Genomic DNA, 19,386 nt, shown 5'->3' on the forward strand with positions numbered 1-19,386 from the left:
ACATTTATTAATTAGAAAATCTAACTCAAAAAACTGATTACAAGCTATCAAAACCTAACTCGGTTTGACTCTTGATGAACCCTAACTCGGTTACATCTAGATGAACCCTAACTCATTACATATCGTGTGTGTCTTTAGATGAACCCTTAACTCGGTTACACCTCACACCACACTAGCTATATGATGCCTAATCATAACTCGGTTTATATAGACTAACCTAACTTGCTAGACAAGACATTACTAATTATAATTACAATACAATTAGAAAACATAACCACTATGACCTACTTATCAATATTGGTCCCTCAAGTTCACTGATTTAATTACTTCCAACAATTATGTTAGGGAGAATATGATATATGCAAGTTATTAAAAAACAAAACTGTAGTAAATGAAAATATCACACCGTCTTTTCTGTTGAAAATTGAACCCCGATGGTCTAGCTACTAATATCGGAAGATAGCTTACTATATACGGGATATGCTTCAAAAGTTGATATTTCCCAAAACAGCTACTAATTGATGAGGTAATGCAGCGTTAGTGGTCTCTAGAGTTACATGCTTCAACACTCTTTTAATTGTTTTGTCCCCACAACATCATACCGTCCTTATTAAAAATTCCAAATGTCAGTTAAATGCAGACTTGTGCATGATCATATCATCATCACACTTTGTGCTATTATTGATAAACTTGAACATGCATAGATAAAATTGTTAGTTTTATATAGTTTGTTATGTTTATCCTAAGTCTAGTTTGTGATAGATTTAGATGTTTGTGAATGACCTTCACTAGGTGATCATGATGTATATCCATCATTCCATTCCATTTAATTTTCCTTTTCTAATTACCAAAATTGTAACCAAGTTCTTACTCTTCGCTTTTATCAGAAACTACTTGGTTATGTGATGGCACTATTGTATCACTTAAAAGGAATATCATTACTAAAGACACTCCCACGCCCAACCCAGATTTTCTTAACTGATTCTTCTTCAATCTTCTTTGGCTTAAAAAGTCGTGCTCAATCTCTCGATCATAAATTCTCACACATGTTTGGGGTACCTTAGAAGCGGCCTACAGTCATAACTCCATGAGACTCATGCAAAATCTACGTGACTCGTTATGACAACTTTAAAAGGAAACTTCTATTTCTGACTGTGACAAAAAGTTTAAGTCTTATTGTCTCGAACTGACAAACCATTGGACAACCTATTGCTGAAAGAAATGAGTCTCACTAGCTAGTTTCTTATGTTTGTAACCTTCTCTACCACTCATTAGACCATCTCCAACAAATGATGTTTTTAAAAGTGTTTTTATATGCCACTTGCCATTTGACCCCACAATAATACAACATCTCTCCTCAAACACATTCTTAATACATTCTTCACCAAGAATCTAATCACACGCTCTCTCCTCCACATCATACCCTCTTTCATCCACATCACATTCTCTCTCCTTAGAAACACCTCAAGAATCATCTCCTATTGATGATGCTCTTAGGATGCTCACTCATGACATATTTAACAAAAAAATCTTTCTTATTGTAAAGTCCATAAACAATTTCTCTGGTTATTGCACGATATGTCTCTTACCAATACCACTTTTATTGCTCATCATCCTCGTTGAGGAGGGTACTTTGTCGCTCAAACATGGATCATTACTCAAGTGTCCATGGTCAAGGTCAACGCTAACCTCACTATCAACTTTGGCAACTAACTCATATATACTATGTCACTACTTGCCCAAATCCTATTACTTTTGCTCAATGTACTCCTTCTAATGGTTCAAAATTGGCACATTCCTTTCATGTAAAATGGCATATCTACTGAATAGCAGGGCCGACTCAACAAACGTGGGGGCCTAAATCTAAACAAGATTTTGGGGCTTTTTCATAACAATTTGTAAGAAAAAAATCAATTATTACAAGTATTGAACTCTGTAGGTGTAGGGTACGTCAAACCCAGTACGATCCTTTATTTATTGCATTATGTATTATGTTTATTACATTATTATTATTGTCTACTAATTAGGCCCATTGGGCTGGAGGTTTGTGGAGGTAACACCTAACCGGGCTTGGCCCAATAAAGGTTAGGGTTCATGATGGTAGCCACGGAGTCCCTATATAAGGAGCCTTTATCATTCATTGAAGGGACCTTCTCTTAGACCCTTGGCTCCCATACATATTTTTGTGTCTGTAAACAAGAGTTCACTCTCTTAGCAGTCACCTCCACACCCCCACTTTTATATGATAGATCTGAGCAACCGGAAAGAAGATCAAGGCGGTGGTTCGTTCATATCGAAGACCGGGGAGCTTGGACTCGGATCCGACCCGAATCCATTCCATGTTTCTTCAAACTCATAACTTATACTTTAATAACAACCAAGCCTACCACCACACCAATACATTAATTTGAGTTTACTATACTCATTATAATATATTTATATTTAATGTTTTTTTTGGATTTGAAGGCCTTAACTGAGTGTGGGTCTAAAGCCTTAACTTGTTTTCGCTGTCTCACGAGCCACCCCTGCTGAATAGGTATGCGGACTCTGGGGCCACTGCACACATGATGCCATCAATTGATTACCTAGAAAATCATGGTATTTATTGCTTAATAAGAGCCATGTACATTTTGGTTGTCTTCAAGCATTCATCACGACATTTGGTAGAATTAGAACGGTAGAACTATTCAACCTACTTGAGAAATTACATAACATAACTAAGAACTCGAGAAAATAAATTGAAGCCACTCATGAGGTTTAGAAAAACAAAAGACCGAGCACTCATCATAAGCCAAGAAAATAGGCAACAACAAATAAGCGTTTCAAGACATTTGAGGTTGGAAATGATGGTGTACCGTCGCAATAGGAAATTCCAATCGGCACTTGTAGCGAAGCCAAAAGATGTATGGATTGTACAAGATCCTCCGTAAGAGAAACGTTAAAGCATATTTCATTAGTTACTTCATCCATATCCAAGATACATAGGTGTTCTTTTAAAAAGGTATGCGCAAGCTCTTTTGTCTGTGCCGTGCAGACGTTGTCATCTACAGACTGTTGTTTTTTCGAAGACATTTCATTAAAAAAATGTATGCGAGAAATCTTCTTGGTGCAAACTTGGTTCATCCACTTCTAAGATCTTCTAAGGTCTGCAAGGGTTATACATCACCACCTACTAACACCAACTGCCCCCACCAGGGCTGTCTCCGATAATTGTTAAAATATTTTGGGTCGAAGGTGAAAAATATTTTGGGCCTTGAGTAAAATGAGTATTTTGTTGGGTTTAAACAATTTTAGTTTTTAATAGACATATTTGGTTATGATTTGGGTTATGTAAAAAACTTTTGTATAAAAACAAGTTTAAACATGTCTTAAATGACACTGGAACCCACAACCTTTTGGCTATGATTCATACTCGTTTGCCACTAAACCAAGCTACTTGTTTTTTAGATGTCTGTAGATGTGCTCTGCAAACTACTGATATTTTACCTCTGAAAAAAAACATATAGCATCATAGCGTGATGGATATATACAAGCATTACTCATACACAACACTGCTTATCTTCAAAACTCAAAATGTCGAATTCTTTTTATGTGAGTGATAATGACTGGGAATTGGCCCAAGATCGAGTTGGCATATTTGTACTACTGCACAAAGGTAAGCGGGCTTGAAAAGAGCCCAACTTAAAACGACGTAACTTTTGATGTCTATAGATTTAGGGCCCATAAGATATGTGCATAGATATAGATCTCTAAGCATGCCAAACGTTGTGAAAAACACCATAGGCAACTTTCCATGTAAAAACAAACTGAATATAATCCAACATAGATTAAAAAGTCACATTAAACATAATAACACAAATCCTAATCCAATTGTAATATAGAAGCAACCTCTTGCATTGCCACCCCTGACATAAACAAACTACCCAACCATAAATATAAACGATACTAAGTTTGTCACAGTGTGCATCATTACATTTAAGGTTTTCTACACTGCGGTTTGATATTATTTTTCTTTTAATTCCCCTTCATGGACTGCCACTAAATCTTCAGTTTGCTATTTTCTGAGACCGTAGTTAGCAATAAAATCTAGAATTTGTATCAAAACCGTCCGACTATAAAGATTTTAAGTCAAGACTTACTTGTTTTCATAAATAAAGTGACACAATAGCTATTTTAAGATTTTACATTCCATGATCCTGGTAATTTCAGAAAACTTCATTTCTTCTTGCCCCCGCCAATTTCGCCCTCTATGATTGCGTGTCTCGTCAAAACGATCTCTTTAACAAGATTCTTATACAAAAAGGGCCTCACTGCAGCTCTCAAGAACTGACCTGGTGGAATCCTACTTTTCTTGATCTTCTTCATCCTCGGCCCATATCCGAGTTGCTTCCACTCGTCTTGGCTTATTTTAGCCCGGCCTCGCCTCATTTCCATGCCACCCTCATCACTCTCCTCTTCTTTCTTCTCCGTCTTTCTCTGCTTCTGTTCCATCATTTGTGAGTGCTTATCATATAACTTTGCTGTCATTTTCACACTTCTTCTTGCAATGACTTCCATTTCTTCGTTACTATTTACCGCCTTCTTGAACTCTTCTTCCCAGTACTTCTCGTCTTCTTCCATACCATCATCGTCATCAGCATTATCATTATCATCATCGTCGTCGTCTTCTTCTTGTTCTTCTACATCGTCAAGTTCTGCATCAATCACTATATCATCATCTTCATCATCGTCTTCTTCAATCCAATCAAGAACTTCTAGATTTGAACCACCACCGTTATCATCATTCTCATCAGGAGCATCACAACCAAACTCCAAATCCTCCAACTTAGCTTTCCACTCCTAAGTATAAGGATGAAGCAACTCAATCGGATGATGCCCGAGCAAAAACTCCAAACACTTCGACTTCTTTCCATCACTCGCTTTCTCAAACGCCTTAACCACATCATCCACAAACGCCTTCTGGTTCACTCTCAAAATCTTGCACAACCCACCAAAATAAGTACACGTTTCCATCCCACCGTCTTCACTTTCCAACTGACACAAAAAATCTTGCTCGGTTTCAGGGTCAAGCAAAGGCACCATTGACTTAAAAAAATTATCTTGAGGCTCAAACCGACACTGGTAAACCGGTCTCTTCACATATATAATATCGGGCCTCGTCCACGCTGCACATTTAGTGATCAAAGACCGTGTTCTATTCCCAAGTCTACCCATCAAATTCCACTTATCTAGCCTCTGTTTTCCAGCTTCCACCACAACTTCACTAACTAAAGTCCACTGCTCCCACGGTAAATCCGATATTCTCCATTTCGGGTGGCGGACAAACACCCAAAAGTATCTAAACCCGACGTTTTTATCCATCGAATCCAACCCCCGACCGAAATCTTGACTCATTTCAAACTGTTCAATCTTTTCCCACTCTTCTTGATCCCTAACTTCACCAATCAACGTCACGTTCTCGTCCGAAAACCGCCCTCGAACCGGCTCTCCCAGAACCACCCCACGCCACGAATACGGGCCAAACTCACCGTACTTATACCAATCATAAGGATGCTTTAAATTCGGGTCATCTTTCTCCATAAACTGAACCATTCTATCATACCCTAACCCAATCATCTGTAACTCCTCTTCCGAAAAGTTATTCGGGTAATTCCCGTGCGGATTCTTGAGCCGGTAAAACAGGTTTTCGGCTAGCTTTTTGCTCTTTCGTCGAGCGTTCCGCTTCGCTTCTCGACGTAGCTCGGCATTCCCTTCGATACGGCCGGTGGAGGTGCCCCCTTCTTTCTTCTTGCTGCGGCCGGCATATGATCGAACACTTGGTCTGCATGATGGGTTTGTTGGTGAAAACAGTGATTTGATTGATGGGTATTTGAGGGTTTTGGGAGATGGGTGAATTGGGATTAGGGTTTTGTAAAGAGGGTTTGAGAATTTGGTTAGGGGATAAGATGTGAAGGTGGAGAAATTGGGGTTTAGGGTTTTAGGGATGGAAGAGTTTTGTTGAAACATTTTGGCTACCACTGAACGATGAAATAAGCTGGGCTACTTAAGATATGTGTTTCTAGTTTCTACATCACAATAAGATTTGCAACATTTATTCTTTTTAATTTTTTTTAAGACAAATGTTACTTTGGTAGTGTTTGGTTTGCTCGGAAAATATAGGGAATTGAATGATTCGTTATAAGGGAATGAAAAAAATGATTTTTGGTTATTTAATGGAATGAAATCATTCATCACACATGAAATTCCGTTTCATCAAAATCATTTCTTCTTGCCCACCTTCTTTTTTTTTTTTTCATTTCATTCTTCTTTCACTGTATTTCTCAACAACACCACCTAACAAAAACAACCACCACCACTACCACATGACCGCCACCGACACCGTCATCGTCTCTGCCGCCACCGTTGCCACCACCTTACCACCAGCGTTATCACAACCACTGTCACCGCCTGACCACACCGCCACCACCACTATTGTTGCCAGGCTACCACCACCTGATTGCCACCCTACCACCGCCACCCCATCACCACAACCACCGCCACCCCATCACCACAACCACCGCCCCTGCCGCCTGGCCGCCACCACCCCCATCGTCGCCACCGCACCACCATTTCCTTATCGGACTTACCACCACTGTCGCCATTGCAGTTTTGTTTTTGTTTGTTTTTTTGGAAAATAACTTATTTTGAGATAGGAGTGTTTTATTATTTCTATTTCATTCATACGATTTTTTTATACCAAACATCATTAAGTAATAATTCGTTTCATTCCTATAGGTTAACCAAACAAAACAAATGAAAAATAATTATTCATTTTGTTTCATTGTCCATTTCATTTCTTCTCACATTTTATTCCACCTTTAATCCAACCAAACATAAATGCAAGTGCCATTTGATTTAATAGATTTGGGACTTCCCGTTAAGATGCAAGTGCCATTTGGTTCAATAGATTTGTACCAAAGTTTGGACTATGAAAAATAAATTTGAATATATGAAAAGAATTAGATATTACAATATTCAAAGGGGGTTGCGGCGCAGCTTGTTGTCCGCTTACCTGCCACTTCATTGTAAATCGTTTGGATGTTTCTAGAATACATAATAATAATTATCATGTTTTATTTAGGGTTTGGAATGTTTAGCGGCGACAACAACAATAGTGGTTAGGGGGGTGTACGGTTCGGTTCGGTTAATTTCAGTTAATAACCATTATCAATCTTGGGCTAAAATTTTGCTTAAAAATATATGAAATAAATGTTTAAATACTTTAAATGAATGCATAACTAAATGAAATGAAGATATAAATATATGAAATTGAGATATTAGTATATGAAATTGAGATATAAATATATGAAAATGATAGTATTTAACTATTAATACATATAATACATGAAATAGAGGGAAAAAGGCTTGAAAATATTAAAAAATGAAGAGTTCGGTTCGGTTCGGTTAATTTCGATTAATTCAGTTTCGGTTATATCGGTTTCGTCGGTTTTTGGTAAAATAGTTGTGTACGAAGGGTGTGCTGACAATTGTGGTGGCAGGTGTGACTATGGTAGATGTAATGATGATGATGAAGTAATAGTAGATTTCAGTACCTTGAGTTTAATTATTTAAGTGTTGTGTAATTTAGAAGAAATGTTAAATTAATTTATATTGAAGAAATTTGAGAGGGTTTATCTCAATTTCAATTCTATTAATTCTGACTTATCACATAAGTATTTGATTTTAGATTCTAAGAGCATTCTTTTTTTTTTTGAACGGTCAACTAATTAACGCTGGGTACCCCGTACGCGGCTCTCATTAGCTAAAGGTAGCCCGAGCCGGCCACTATTCAGGACAGACGGAGCCCCTAGCGGTCCACCTGTTGAGGGATTCACCGGATAAAACCCGACCCCCACGCCCGCCAAACGGCACGACAGCGAGGAGCTGGTAAAACCGGGTGAGATCAGGACCCGAACCCTGGCAAGCCAGGGTCATCCCTCATATCTCCCATATAAGTTGGTGGTAGTGAGGTTTGATCCCCCTACCTCTCACTTGTAAAGTGAGTGCTCTACCATTCAGCCACAACCAACTTATGTATTCTAAGAGCATTCTTAATCCATTCTTCATTATTCATCTCTATAATTATATTAAAAATATAAATTTTTCTCTCTCATTTTCATTTAAATAATAATTTTTTATGTTTTTATCATTACATTTTCTCTTTTCTTCACTCATAACCACTTTCAAAAATATTAAAAAAATTATAGAAGTGAACAGTGTGGATCTCTAAATTTAACTATGAACATTAACATTTTCTCTCTCCTCCTCTCACAACTACTTTTACCATCTCTAAAAAATAGAGAACCCTCTCATGTAATTTAAAGAATAGGTTAGGAATGCTCTAACCATAATATATTTATGAATCAATTATATTTTGATAGACTTAATTCCCCCTTAGTTAATTTGTATAATTTAGGATGACTTCACTAGAGCTCATTTAATTAAAAGGATCAAATTTACCTTTCAAAATCAACAAACCCAACATTATCATCATGTGAATCATATGCATTATCATCGGAGGTGTGCAAATTACGATTCAGTTCGATATTACTCATAACCATAACCATTGGCTTCGGTTACGGGATTTTCGGTTACGGGATTTTCTTAACTATAACCAAACTTCAGTTTCATCAAATCGGCTATGGAGTTCAGTTAACTAAACAAGTCAAGTTTGAACTAAAATTTAAACTAAATGAACATAATGAAAGAAACATTGATACAAACATGAAACTGAGTGAATGTTAATATATACTATAAATATTCTTAAGGTTTTCGTTACAACATTGACACGTATACTCAATCCACACACACACATATATATTTATCTCAATGTAAGCATGTCTAGTTTTGTCTGGTTCATTTAATGTTTGGTTACGGGACTCCATTAACCATGTCCATAACCGATAACCGATTAATCAAGCAAGTAACCATAACCTTCGGTTAATCAAGTAACCACAACAAATTGTTTCACAAATTTCTTTGTACATTTACAACTCTCAAAGAATACAAAGGGGGTGTTTGGGATTGCTTCTTAAAAATGTTTTTTGCTTTTTGGAGAGGCAAAATGTCCCTCCAAAAGCACCTAAAACACCAAAAATGTCTAAAATGTCCCTCTAAAGGCACCTAGAATTGATGCTTTTAGGTGATTTTGAAGGGACATTTTGCCTCTCAAAAAATCAAAAAACATTTTTAAGAAGCAATCCCAAACATATACAAAATATAATTTTAATTTTAAACGTGTATAATAAAACTTTATGAAAATGAGTTTCAGATTGATCACTCCCCCAAATAATAATCAAATCACCTTCTTTTGACACTTGATTTTGATCGTTTCATCTCTTTATGTTGATTCTTATTATTATTATTATGTTTTCAAGCAATCTAATTCCCAAATCCTAAACAGAACAAAAACATGTCTCGAAGAAGCCACTTGACAGATCTCGGAACCATAGCCAACCTCGACCTATCCGACCTGGGTGCCGGTAAAGAAGGCTGGCTCGACAACCCCAATCTCATTTGCGCACTAGACACTGACTCACTCCAAATCGCCAACCGTTACTTCCTCCTTGTTCTCGAGTGGTCTCACGCTTCCGCTCCTGCTAATTTCCGGGTCAAGATCCGACCCAATTTATCCCCAATTGAGGCAGAGTATGTGTCTGCACTTGAGTGGCTGGTGTTTGATGATATAAGGGTCATTGCTGTTGGAACGTCTTGTGGGTATTTGTTGATTTACTCACTTGGTGGTGATCTTATTCATAAACAGGTAATTAATGGGTTTTAGTTATTAACTTATTATTATCGTTATGTGTTTTTGCAAAATTGATTGTTTTTATATCTGAATAGTTAGAATTGTATCAGAATATGGTAACTTTATGTTGAGATAATTAGATTGTTGTAAACATGCAAATTTTGATGTGAAGTTTATGATATGTTCAAGAGTGTGTTACTGATGTTCAAAAAGTTTTGGACTTTAGAGTGTTGGTTGAAGAAGGGATTTCGGTTGTGTAATGATAAGTGTGACAATGGCGTATAATTGTAAAAGAGAAGCTGATTATCTACTTAGAAATGGATGGTATAAATTGGTGATTACATTAGAAATTTGGAAGGAATAATAATAACATTGTTATCATCATCATCATTCCAAAAGTAAAGTAAAGAAATCTTGTAAATTGAAAAATAAATTAGGATGATACGCGTGTAGACACAAACATCATTGTCCCTAAAATAAAGTAAAAAATTAGGAAAATAGAAAACTTTAATTGGTGAAATGGGCTAGCAAGTACTCATATGACTTTATCTTGAGTTATACTTCATGGACTGCATTTATTTTTCATATAGTTATTTGCTGTATACACTTCAGATTCTAATTTCAATTTTTTATTGATTGCAGCTTGTATATCCTGGAAAGATACTAAGACTAAGAGTACGTGGGACCAAGCGCGACATCACAGAAGACACATCATCATCTGAGGAGGTGTGCGTCGTTATACCAGGCATAATTGCTCGTTTTGATGGATCTGACATCCAGGTATATTCTGATAGAAATGTCTTTCAAAACTTGTTTAAATTTTTAATAATAATAATAATCAGGCAAACATAATTCTGGTGTGCAGAGGGTACTGCAGAAATGGTATCAAGAAACTCAAAACCGGTTTTGGAATCAATCATCAACCGATAAAGGCTCAGAAGAATATGAAACTTCATCATCCCTTATTCCTTATCAATGTTGGAACGTTAATAAATACGGTTCATGTGTCGATGCTGCAGTTACTGGCATCATGCCACCACCTCTTCTGGAACTGCAGGTACAGGGGTAGTTTTGGCATTTTACTAAAGTTCAGGGGTAGTGAAGTAATTATACTAAGGTAGTATTCTGGTATTTGAATTCAGCTGCTTTTATTGTTGAGCAGTCAAGTGATCGGTATTATTGTGCGGTTACCATTGGAGCCGATGCTGCAATTTCAGCATTCAGGTTGTTATTATACACCTTTTTTTTATTATTAATTGTTGCATAATATTAATTTTTTATTTTTTGTTTTTTGTAGGCTTTCTGAAGACCGTAGCAGGTCTTTTGTCGGAGCCATTTTATCAAAGGTTGTACCTGCGACATTTTCAACCATAGCTTCTTTCTCTAAACTGGTTTGGAGGACCCAACAACCGACTAAAAAGCCTGAACCAAAACCGCAACCATTTGCTCGAGGTTAGTTTATTTGAGAAATTGAAAATTAATAATAGTAATAATAATAAATTTATAATTACATTAATTTTGCAGCTTTACCTCTTACGTGTTTGAAAGATCACCCGAGAAAGGGGGAGAAGCTAACTTTATCACCTAGTGGGACTTTGGCGGCAATAACTGATTCACTAGGTCGGATTATGTTATTGGACACTCGCGCACTTGTAGTTGTACGGTTATGGAAGGTATATTGCATAGTTCATAAACACACACGTCACTTTTTTACTTGTTAATTCATATTATTATAATTATTATTGTCATTGTTATTAATATTATCACTTGAAACCAAAAACTTCAGGGATATCGGGATGCTAGCTGTCTTTTTGTTGAAAGGCTTGTAAATAAAGATTCTCATGAACGTGCGAAGAATGATTACAGCTTATGTCTCGCCATTCACGCCCCTCGAAAGGGTATTGTTGAGGTGACATTATATTAACCTATGGTTTTTTAGACATCAAGTGTTTGTTTATAAAATTGAGAGAATGATTTTGAACAGATGTAAGTGTTTCTAATGTTTATTAACTTTGCAGATTTGGCAGATGAGGACAGGCCCAAGGATACTGACAGTTCCATGCCCGAAAGGAAGCAAAATACTGCAACCGACATATAGATTCGGATCGACTTTTGCTGAATCATCTTCAACGAGTTATAAACCGTTGGAAGTTTTCTTTCTCAACGGTGATTCAGGTCAACTTTCAAGATTAAACTGATGCTTTTCAGTTTTATGTTTTGTTTCCTAGGAAATCAATGCCCATATGTGAAATGTTGATTGAATATCGCCTCATTTTAATTCCAGTTATATTTATTCTACAATTAAACGAGCTATCATTTTAATTCCAACATATATGGCCTTGGGGGTATGCTTTAACTCCCGGGGCGTTAAAGCTGATTTGACAAAGTTTAACGAGTGAGACACCACTCTCTTCATGGTTAAGGGGCATTAAAGCAAGTTGGATTAAAGTATTAATGGACTTTGAAATCCTCTACACTCACACACGATACTCTAAAAAGTGTTTTTAAATATAACTGAGGTGGTTAAGCGGGTTAAACAATTTCCTTTAGGTGAGATAAAGTAAAAAGTGGTAAATTAGCTGAAGTGGCGTCTATGTGGAGTTAAGAGCATCCGCAACAACAAATTTTTACAAACCGTCATATCAGCGTCACATTAGATTCCAAACTTTTTCTAAAGTCATTCACTTTCTCCCACAACAACAAACATTCATAAACTACCACATCATTTACATAATTCTACAATTAATTTACATTTAACTACTTTTCATAAAATATTTATATTTTATATTTCATATATGCTTAAATATAATTTACTTTTAATAAATATTATTTAACACTAAATAGTTAACATGTAATTTTAAGGCTTTTTTAATTATGTATTAAGGGTGTGTTTGGGATTCCTTATTTGTTGTGAAAAGTTCTTTTTGTGATAAGTTAAAAAGGTTTTATGACTTTTTAATATGGAGTTTTTTAAAAAAGTGTTTGGATTAACATAAGTCAATAAATTATTTATTAAAAAGTGTTTCGTTTAACTTATTGATGTAAAATAACTAAAAGAGACATATTGTATAAGTAAATAAGTTATTTTTAAATAGTGTTTGGGTGGAATGGAAGGGTGGAATGGGTATTCTAAACTATAAGGAGATAAGTTACCATATTTTAGCCTTGTGAATAAGGAGAAAGTTAAAAGAACTTATTGGTTCCCAAACACTATATAAACATAAAAAAGACTTATTCATCATTCATAAGTTATAAGGAGGGGAAAATAAAGAAATTAGGTTAATATAATAAAAGGATCCAATTACAATAAAGAGGCAGGTAAGCGGGCAACAAGCTGCGCCGCCACCCTCTTTTGAATGGCAAAACCGATCCTACTGAAAATAAAATTATCGTTCTTTGGCGTCATTGAGTTACTGTGCACGACCTGCTGAACTCTTTTTAGAAACGTAGCAGCATCGGGAGCAAGAGACCCAAATGTATCAAAAGCAAAAGGAATGAAGGCGTGTTGATTCTCCACACACGCCTTCTCGTGCTTAGCAATTTTTCTGGCTTCTGCCTTTAACACGGCCTGCCTAGCAACAAATCCGGTGTCCCTAAGCCCGACAAGAGGGGACACCCCAGTAAGGTCCATACAAGCATGCTTCCCCCACCCCCCCCGCCCTTCCAAACACAAGAATGTCCGCTGGTCGGAGAGTAGACCTTCCTTCACGCGGATCCGACAAGAAATTCACAGGCACCTCTTTTTTTGCCGAGATTCCCGCTCGTTTTAACACGTCAAAAAGGACATCCCTGGCCAAATCATGTCTATATTTAAATCCCGGGAGTTCTTTTCAATGAACTGCATGTTCACCAAAATTGTCTAAACACGCCTTACGGCAAACCGGGCAGGGCTCATCAACTGGGAACAGGGGGATCATTAACCGATATTTAAGAATGGCTCGGTATTCTACTGCTGACATGTGCTGGCCTAACCCTTCGATGGGGGGTGACAGTCAAAAAGTCTTGAGCATGAGGAGCCTGAAGACATTCTAACACCGCTCTCTGACGAGAGGACATGCCAAACTTTTCTCCCAAACTTTGGACGGCTTTACTATAAAGGGCACTCGCCAAAGCATTTTGGGCTTTAGGGGGGGGGGGGGGGGGCGGTGTCCTTATTAGCGAACCCGCCAAGATCAAGATCGGGAATAGAGTTATGCAAATAATCCATTGCACACCCAAAATCGGAATCTAACCCATCAACACCACAATCACGCAAAATGTGGTCCTGTAACTTCCAAGATTGTGCTCTCGAGGCTACGAAAGCATAGGTCGAAACATCCTCAGCTGAGTATAACCCTAAACCACCAAAATGGATAGGGAGAGAGGCCAGTCTCCATTGAAAATCCTCAAAAAACGGACCCCCACATACCACAATATCCTCAATCGCCGCTCGAAGCCCTAAATTTTGTTTAATGTACTCGTTGGGTTGTTTATTGTTATTAATCATATTAAGCGACATATGGAGATAATTTAGACTTGTGGTTTGTTATTATTATCTATCTATCTATAATATATATAAATGAAAACCCAAAAATCTTAGGTGTCGCGATGTGGTCGCTCCCTCCTTTTTTAGAGTCACCAGATTTGCTTGATTATTAAATGGAGGCTTCTCATGCATTTGACCCGAATTCACGGGTATGGGTCTTATCAAACCCATATATTTCTTAAATGGGTTATAACATCTCATTAAATTAAAAACTAATCTCACCATATATTTGATATAATAATCCTATAAATTAGGGATATAATAAAAATTAATATATGATTTATTTTAAAAAAATATATATTATTTATAATTAAAAAACCAATTTGTAGTAAAAAAATAAACGGGTCTTTGGTCTCATCAAACTCATATAGCTTTTAAACCAAGTTATAACATCTCATTTATATGTGAAACAATTTATCAACAAACCATAAGTAAATTATTAACTTTCATACAATAAAAAAGATAAAAGTAAAAAAAATAATATTAGAAACAAATAATATAAAACAACCCCCGTAATACGGGGGATAAGAACTAGTTATTTTAATAAAGTAGGTAATCATGTATGTAATTTGTGGAAGCTTGAAACAATTTTTTATATTATTTTCTTTAACTTGTTGGTGGGGGGCCGGAGGGGCCTAATTTATTGGTTCATTGCTAGTGGTGTCTAAATCGGGTTTTTTAAATACCCGGTTTTATGTATGAAACCAATTCGGGTATGACCATGTATTAGAAAATCTTGTAATACTCAGGTTGGGTTCGGGTCTAGGTATTACCTCTAAAACCATACCCTATGTATCGGGTTCAGGTCGGGTATAGAACCAGACATTCTAAAACCGGATATTTTAATACCCTATTCCGGGTATATAAAAAACCCTATTTTTTGGGGGTTTTCGGGTTTTTTCGGGTATAGATTGAATTTGTTAAGGGGCTGCATTTTTTAGGGGTAATTTTTGGGTATTTTTCAGGTTTTTTTCGGGTACAGATCGGTTATTTGAAAAACCCGGTTTCGGGTATAAGAAAAACCTGGTTTCGGGTATGGAACCGGTTCCGGTTTTCGGGTATTACCGGATACAAATCGGGTCTGGTTCGGGTACGGTTTTTGATACTGAAATGCATACCCTACGGGTAGGGTCGGTTCCGGGGGTATAAAAACCCAAATATAAAAAAAACCGGTCCGAGTTTTTTTTTGGGTCCGGGTCCGGGTATTTTGTGCACCTCTATTTGTTGTAGGTCTGCAGAAGCATGCTTTCTTTTTGTCAATTGCCTCTACAATGGTTAAGTTTGTTACATTAATTATCCATTACTTGTCACATGTGTTTGGACCTTAGGCTCTAGAGCCCGATGTGAATGCTCTAAAGAACATGAATCATGAATGTATACTTCATGAACTTATGCTAGCTAACAAATTATTGATGAAATTTATATTCCAATTTCTGTGAAAACATCGAATCAATGATCCATTCGTTGTCACTTTGTTTGCAACAAATATGTGACTAGGTTATTGTGATCTTTATTAACTTTTAGGCCACAATACTTTGTTTTCAGTCTTTGGATAGAAGACAAGGATTTTGATATATTCCATTTATTCATAAATAAACAAGATGACTGGTCTCTTTCTATTCTTAAAAGTACCTCTAAAGTGTATAATACTTTATATTGTCATCTTTATATTAATTCACAATTTCCCATCATACCAATCGGACTAGTAAACACTTCATTTTGAATATTATATTTGAACCCACCCGGGTGTATGATTTTTTTTAACCCAATTTGATTTAAGTTCAAATTGTATCTCTTTTTTTTTTCTTTTTTTTTAATAAATTGGATTATATGAATTTGAACGCTTTATATAAAAATAAAAAATCGAAGCAACTTGATATTCTAAACTTACAAAACTCTGCATATTTCCTTAAATCATATTTAAAAAATATTGAATACTAGTTTTTATCCCCCGTATTATGGGGTTGTTTTACATTATTCGTTTATAATACATTTTTTTTGGATTTTAATTTTATTTATTGTAAGTATGTTAATAATATACTTTGAATTTGATGATGAAAAAGTATCATAAATAAATGTGATATTATAACCCAGTTTAAAAGCTATATGGGTTTGGTGAGACCCATGACCCGCTTAGTTTTTCTACTATAAAATTGTTTCTTAATTATAAATAATATATATTTTTTTAAAAAAAGTTGGATACTAATTTTTAGCATATCCCTATTTGATAGAATTTTCATATCAAATACTTAGTGAGACTAATTTTATAATTTAATAAGATGTTATAACCCATTTAAGGGCTATCTAGGTTTGGTGAGATCCATACCCTTTAATTCGGGTCAAATACATGGAAACCTCTATTTACAAATAAAATAATATGATGCTTGAGAATATGCAGGAATCAACCAGAGAAGTTCTAAATGTTTCGTTTATATACATTTAAGATAAGATTTAAGATTAAGAATTAAGATTGTATATCAATTTTATAAGTTAAGGAAAGAATATACGTAATTCCTGCTATATTTTATCCCCAGAAATAAATTAATCAAGTTAAAATAAAAAAAGTTAATTAAATGATATGTTAATGCGATAATTAATTAATAATATATATTAATCCATCCAAAGTGCCGGCAAAACCTCTTAACATCCTAACGACTTTTTTCCCTCTAAAATCCAACCACCTTAAAACCTTGTTTTCTCAACCAATCTCCATGGCTTCCACCGTCCTCTCTCTCCTCCTCCTCCTCCTCTCTTTCTCTCTCATCTCCGCCACCACCACCACCACCACCACCACCTACTTTGAAGTAACCAAACCAATCAACCTCCCAAAAACAAAACCATGTTCAACCCGTATTCTAACCCATGATTTCGGATTCACCTACGGCAAACCACCGGTTTCCGCTAATTACACACCGCCATCTAACTGCCCTCCACTAAATAATATTGAAAAGATTGTACTTGAATGGACTGCCACCAGTAAAGGCCGCCAATTCGACCGCATTTTCGGGGTCTGGCTTGGCGGTGTCGAGCTCCTCAGAAGCTGCACGGCCGAGCCGAGACCCACCGGGATCCAATGGACGGTTAAGAAAGATGTTACTAGGTATCACTCCTTACTCATGACTAATCAAACACTTAATGTTTATATGGGTAATATTGTTGATAAGACTTATACGGGTGTGTACCATGTGAATGTTAGTATCCATTTTTACCCTGCTAAAACTAATCATATTTCGAAAACTTCGAATCGGGCCGATTCGATCATACCCATTTCGAGAAACTTACCGATAAACGACGGGTTATGGTTCAAAATCAAGAATTCGACGGATGTGATGTCGAAACAGTTTATAATCCCCCAAAATGCGTATAAAGCGGTTCTTGAAGTATACGTTTCGTTTCATGAAAACGATGAGTTTTGGCCGACTAACGTTCCAAACGAGTACATTTTGAGTAATAATCTGACTGGGTTCGCGGGTAATGGTCCGTTTCGTGAGGTTGTGGTGAGTTTAGATGGTGGTGTTGTTGGTGCAGTCTGGCCTTTTACGGTAGTTTACACGGGTGGTGTTAACCCGTTATTGTGGAGGCCTGTTACTGGTATCGGGTCGTTTAACCTTCCCACGTATGATATCGAGATAACCCCATTTCTAGGAACGGTTCTAGACGGGAAGCCCCATGATTTTGCGTTTAGTGTCACGAACGCGTTAAATGTTTGGTACATTGATGCAAATTTACATGTTTGGTTAGATAAAAAGAGTGACAAGACATATGGGAAGTTATTGTCACAAAATATATCGCCTGTTCATGTTTCTTTGGTTTATAATTACACGGGTTTGAACGGGACATTTGTTACTAACCTCACACGGTCAATAAAGTCAGCCGGGTGGGTACAATCTTCGTTTGGTAAGATAGTAACCGAATCAACTCAAGAGTTTAATTACGGTAATATTATGGCGATGGCAAAGAACGGTGACTTACAAATAGTTGATCAGATGATAGAGTTTAATGACAGTGTGTCTGCCAAGAAGGCGTCTTCTGTTCATTTGAAACAATCTTTAAAATCGTTTGCGTTTTATATATATTCGGATACTGAGGATAAAGGGAATGGAAGTTTTACTCAAGTAGCGAATATTACCTTGGGATTTAATGAGAACAAGACGGCTGATTCGGGCTCTACGTCTTTGTCAAGTGTTCTTGAAAATGTGCAAACGGGTCAGGGATCGATGTTTGTGAAGGACAATTTGGTGGTAAGTGGATTGGGGAGTACACAACAGATGTATAATTATGATGATAACAAGTTCTGCTATTTTAGGGACATAAGCAGCTCGAATTACACGATTATCTATGATAAAGAAGGTCATACATGTGGTAAAAATAACAAATCAAGATTCATTGGTGTTTAGGTGTTTTATGGAAGGGATTTCTTTTGATTTGGATTTTGTTTTTTGCTGATATGATTGTGTCATTGCCTTTGGTTTATATTGTTTTCGAATTATATTTATGATTTTTTTGGAAAAAGTTTGCGAGTATTGAAATATTTGTTGCAGATTTATGACAAGAGGTGGCAAAATGCCTAAATGGGCGGATAGGGTAATGGTCAACACATGATCGGTTCTAAATGAGTAATTTTGGGTTGGGTTGACCCGAAACACTTTTTGCCAAAACTAAATTATTGTGTCAATGTGATTCCAGAGACGTATTAGTTCACTAGTAAGCTAATGTTTTTGATGATTTCGGAGGTTGTTGCAAGAAAAAAGTACACTTTTGGTTGAAACTGTTTTGATCCTTTTTATTTTTGGATCTTGAACGTTTGAGATAAAACATAATCTGTATCGACCCATTCCTAAGTACACGGGTCACGATAGACACCTTCAATTATGAAACGTATGTCACCCATACGGTCCTATTCCTGTTTTGGACAATTGTATAATCTTTAACTATGTTTTGCAGGTTCGTTTATGTCGTTATATGAGTTATGTTATGTTTCGTGGTACAACTCAAAAAATATCAATTTGGATGTATTTCAACTTCTTTTTGCTCTGCACAACAATTTTTACAGGTTGCGGGCTTGTTTATGTCG

General features: G+C 36.4%; 2 protein-coding genes and 1 pseudogene across 2 annotated transcripts; 2 read left to right on the forward strand and 1 right to left on the reverse strand.

Moving 5' to 3' along the window:
• Window positions 1-4,215: 4,215 nt before the first annotated feature.
• On the reverse strand, window positions 4,216-6,087 carry LOC143636379 (uncharacterized; annotated as a pseudogene).
• A 3,189-nt stretch (window positions 6,088-9,276) lies between these two features.
• LOC143636388 (uncharacterized) lies at window positions 9,277-12,101 on the forward strand. Its single transcript, XM_077103994.1, has 8 exons — window positions 9,277-9,802; window positions 10,430-10,567; window positions 10,653-10,844; window positions 10,950-11,011; window positions 11,085-11,239; window positions 11,312-11,460; window positions 11,574-11,696; window positions 11,806-12,101. Exons 1-8 carry the CDS (start codon window positions 9,452-9,454, stop codon window positions 11,983-11,985), a joined length of 1,350 nt encoding a protein of 449 aa, XP_076960109.1. The 5' UTR covers window positions 9,277-9,451; the 3' UTR covers window positions 11,986-12,101.
• Window positions 12,102-17,023: 4,922 nt separating this feature from the next.
• Window positions 17,024-18,853, forward strand: LOC143636389 (peptide-N4-(N-acetyl-beta-glucosaminyl)asparagine amidase A-like). Its single transcript, XM_077103995.1, has one exon. The coding sequence runs from the start codon at window positions 17,024-17,026 to the stop codon at window positions 18,707-18,709; it is 1,686 nt and encodes a 561-aa protein (XP_076960110.1). The 3' UTR covers window positions 18,710-18,853.
• The last annotated feature ends 533 nt before the right edge of the window (window positions 18,854-19,386 follow it).

This window comes from Bidens hawaiensis, unplaced genomic scaffold (assembly GCF_021521415.1).
Source record: "Bidens hawaiensis isolate Kalapana, Puna unplaced genomic scaffold, B.hawaiensis_p1.1 tig00007902_1, whole genome shotgun sequence".
NCBI lineage: Eukaryota > Viridiplantae > Streptophyta > Magnoliopsida > Asterales > Asteraceae > Bidens > Bidens hawaiensis.

Coding starts and splice junctions, on each gene's coding strand:
- LOC143636389 (XM_077103995.1), top strand. CDS start 17,024: ATGGCTTCCACCGTCCTCTCTCTCCTCCTCCTCCTCCTCTCTTTCTCT.
- LOC143636388 (XM_077103994.1), top strand. CDS start 9,452: ATGTCTCGAAGAAGCCACTTGACAGATCTCGGAACCATAGCCAACCTC. Junction 10,568..10,652: donor TTGATGGATCTGACATCCAG/GTATATTCTGAT, acceptor TCTGGTGTGCAG/AGGGTACTGCAGAAATGGTA. Junction 11,012..11,084: donor GCTGCAATTTCAGCATTCAG/GTTGTTATTATA, acceptor TGTTTTTTGTAG/GCTTTCTGAAGACCGTAGCA.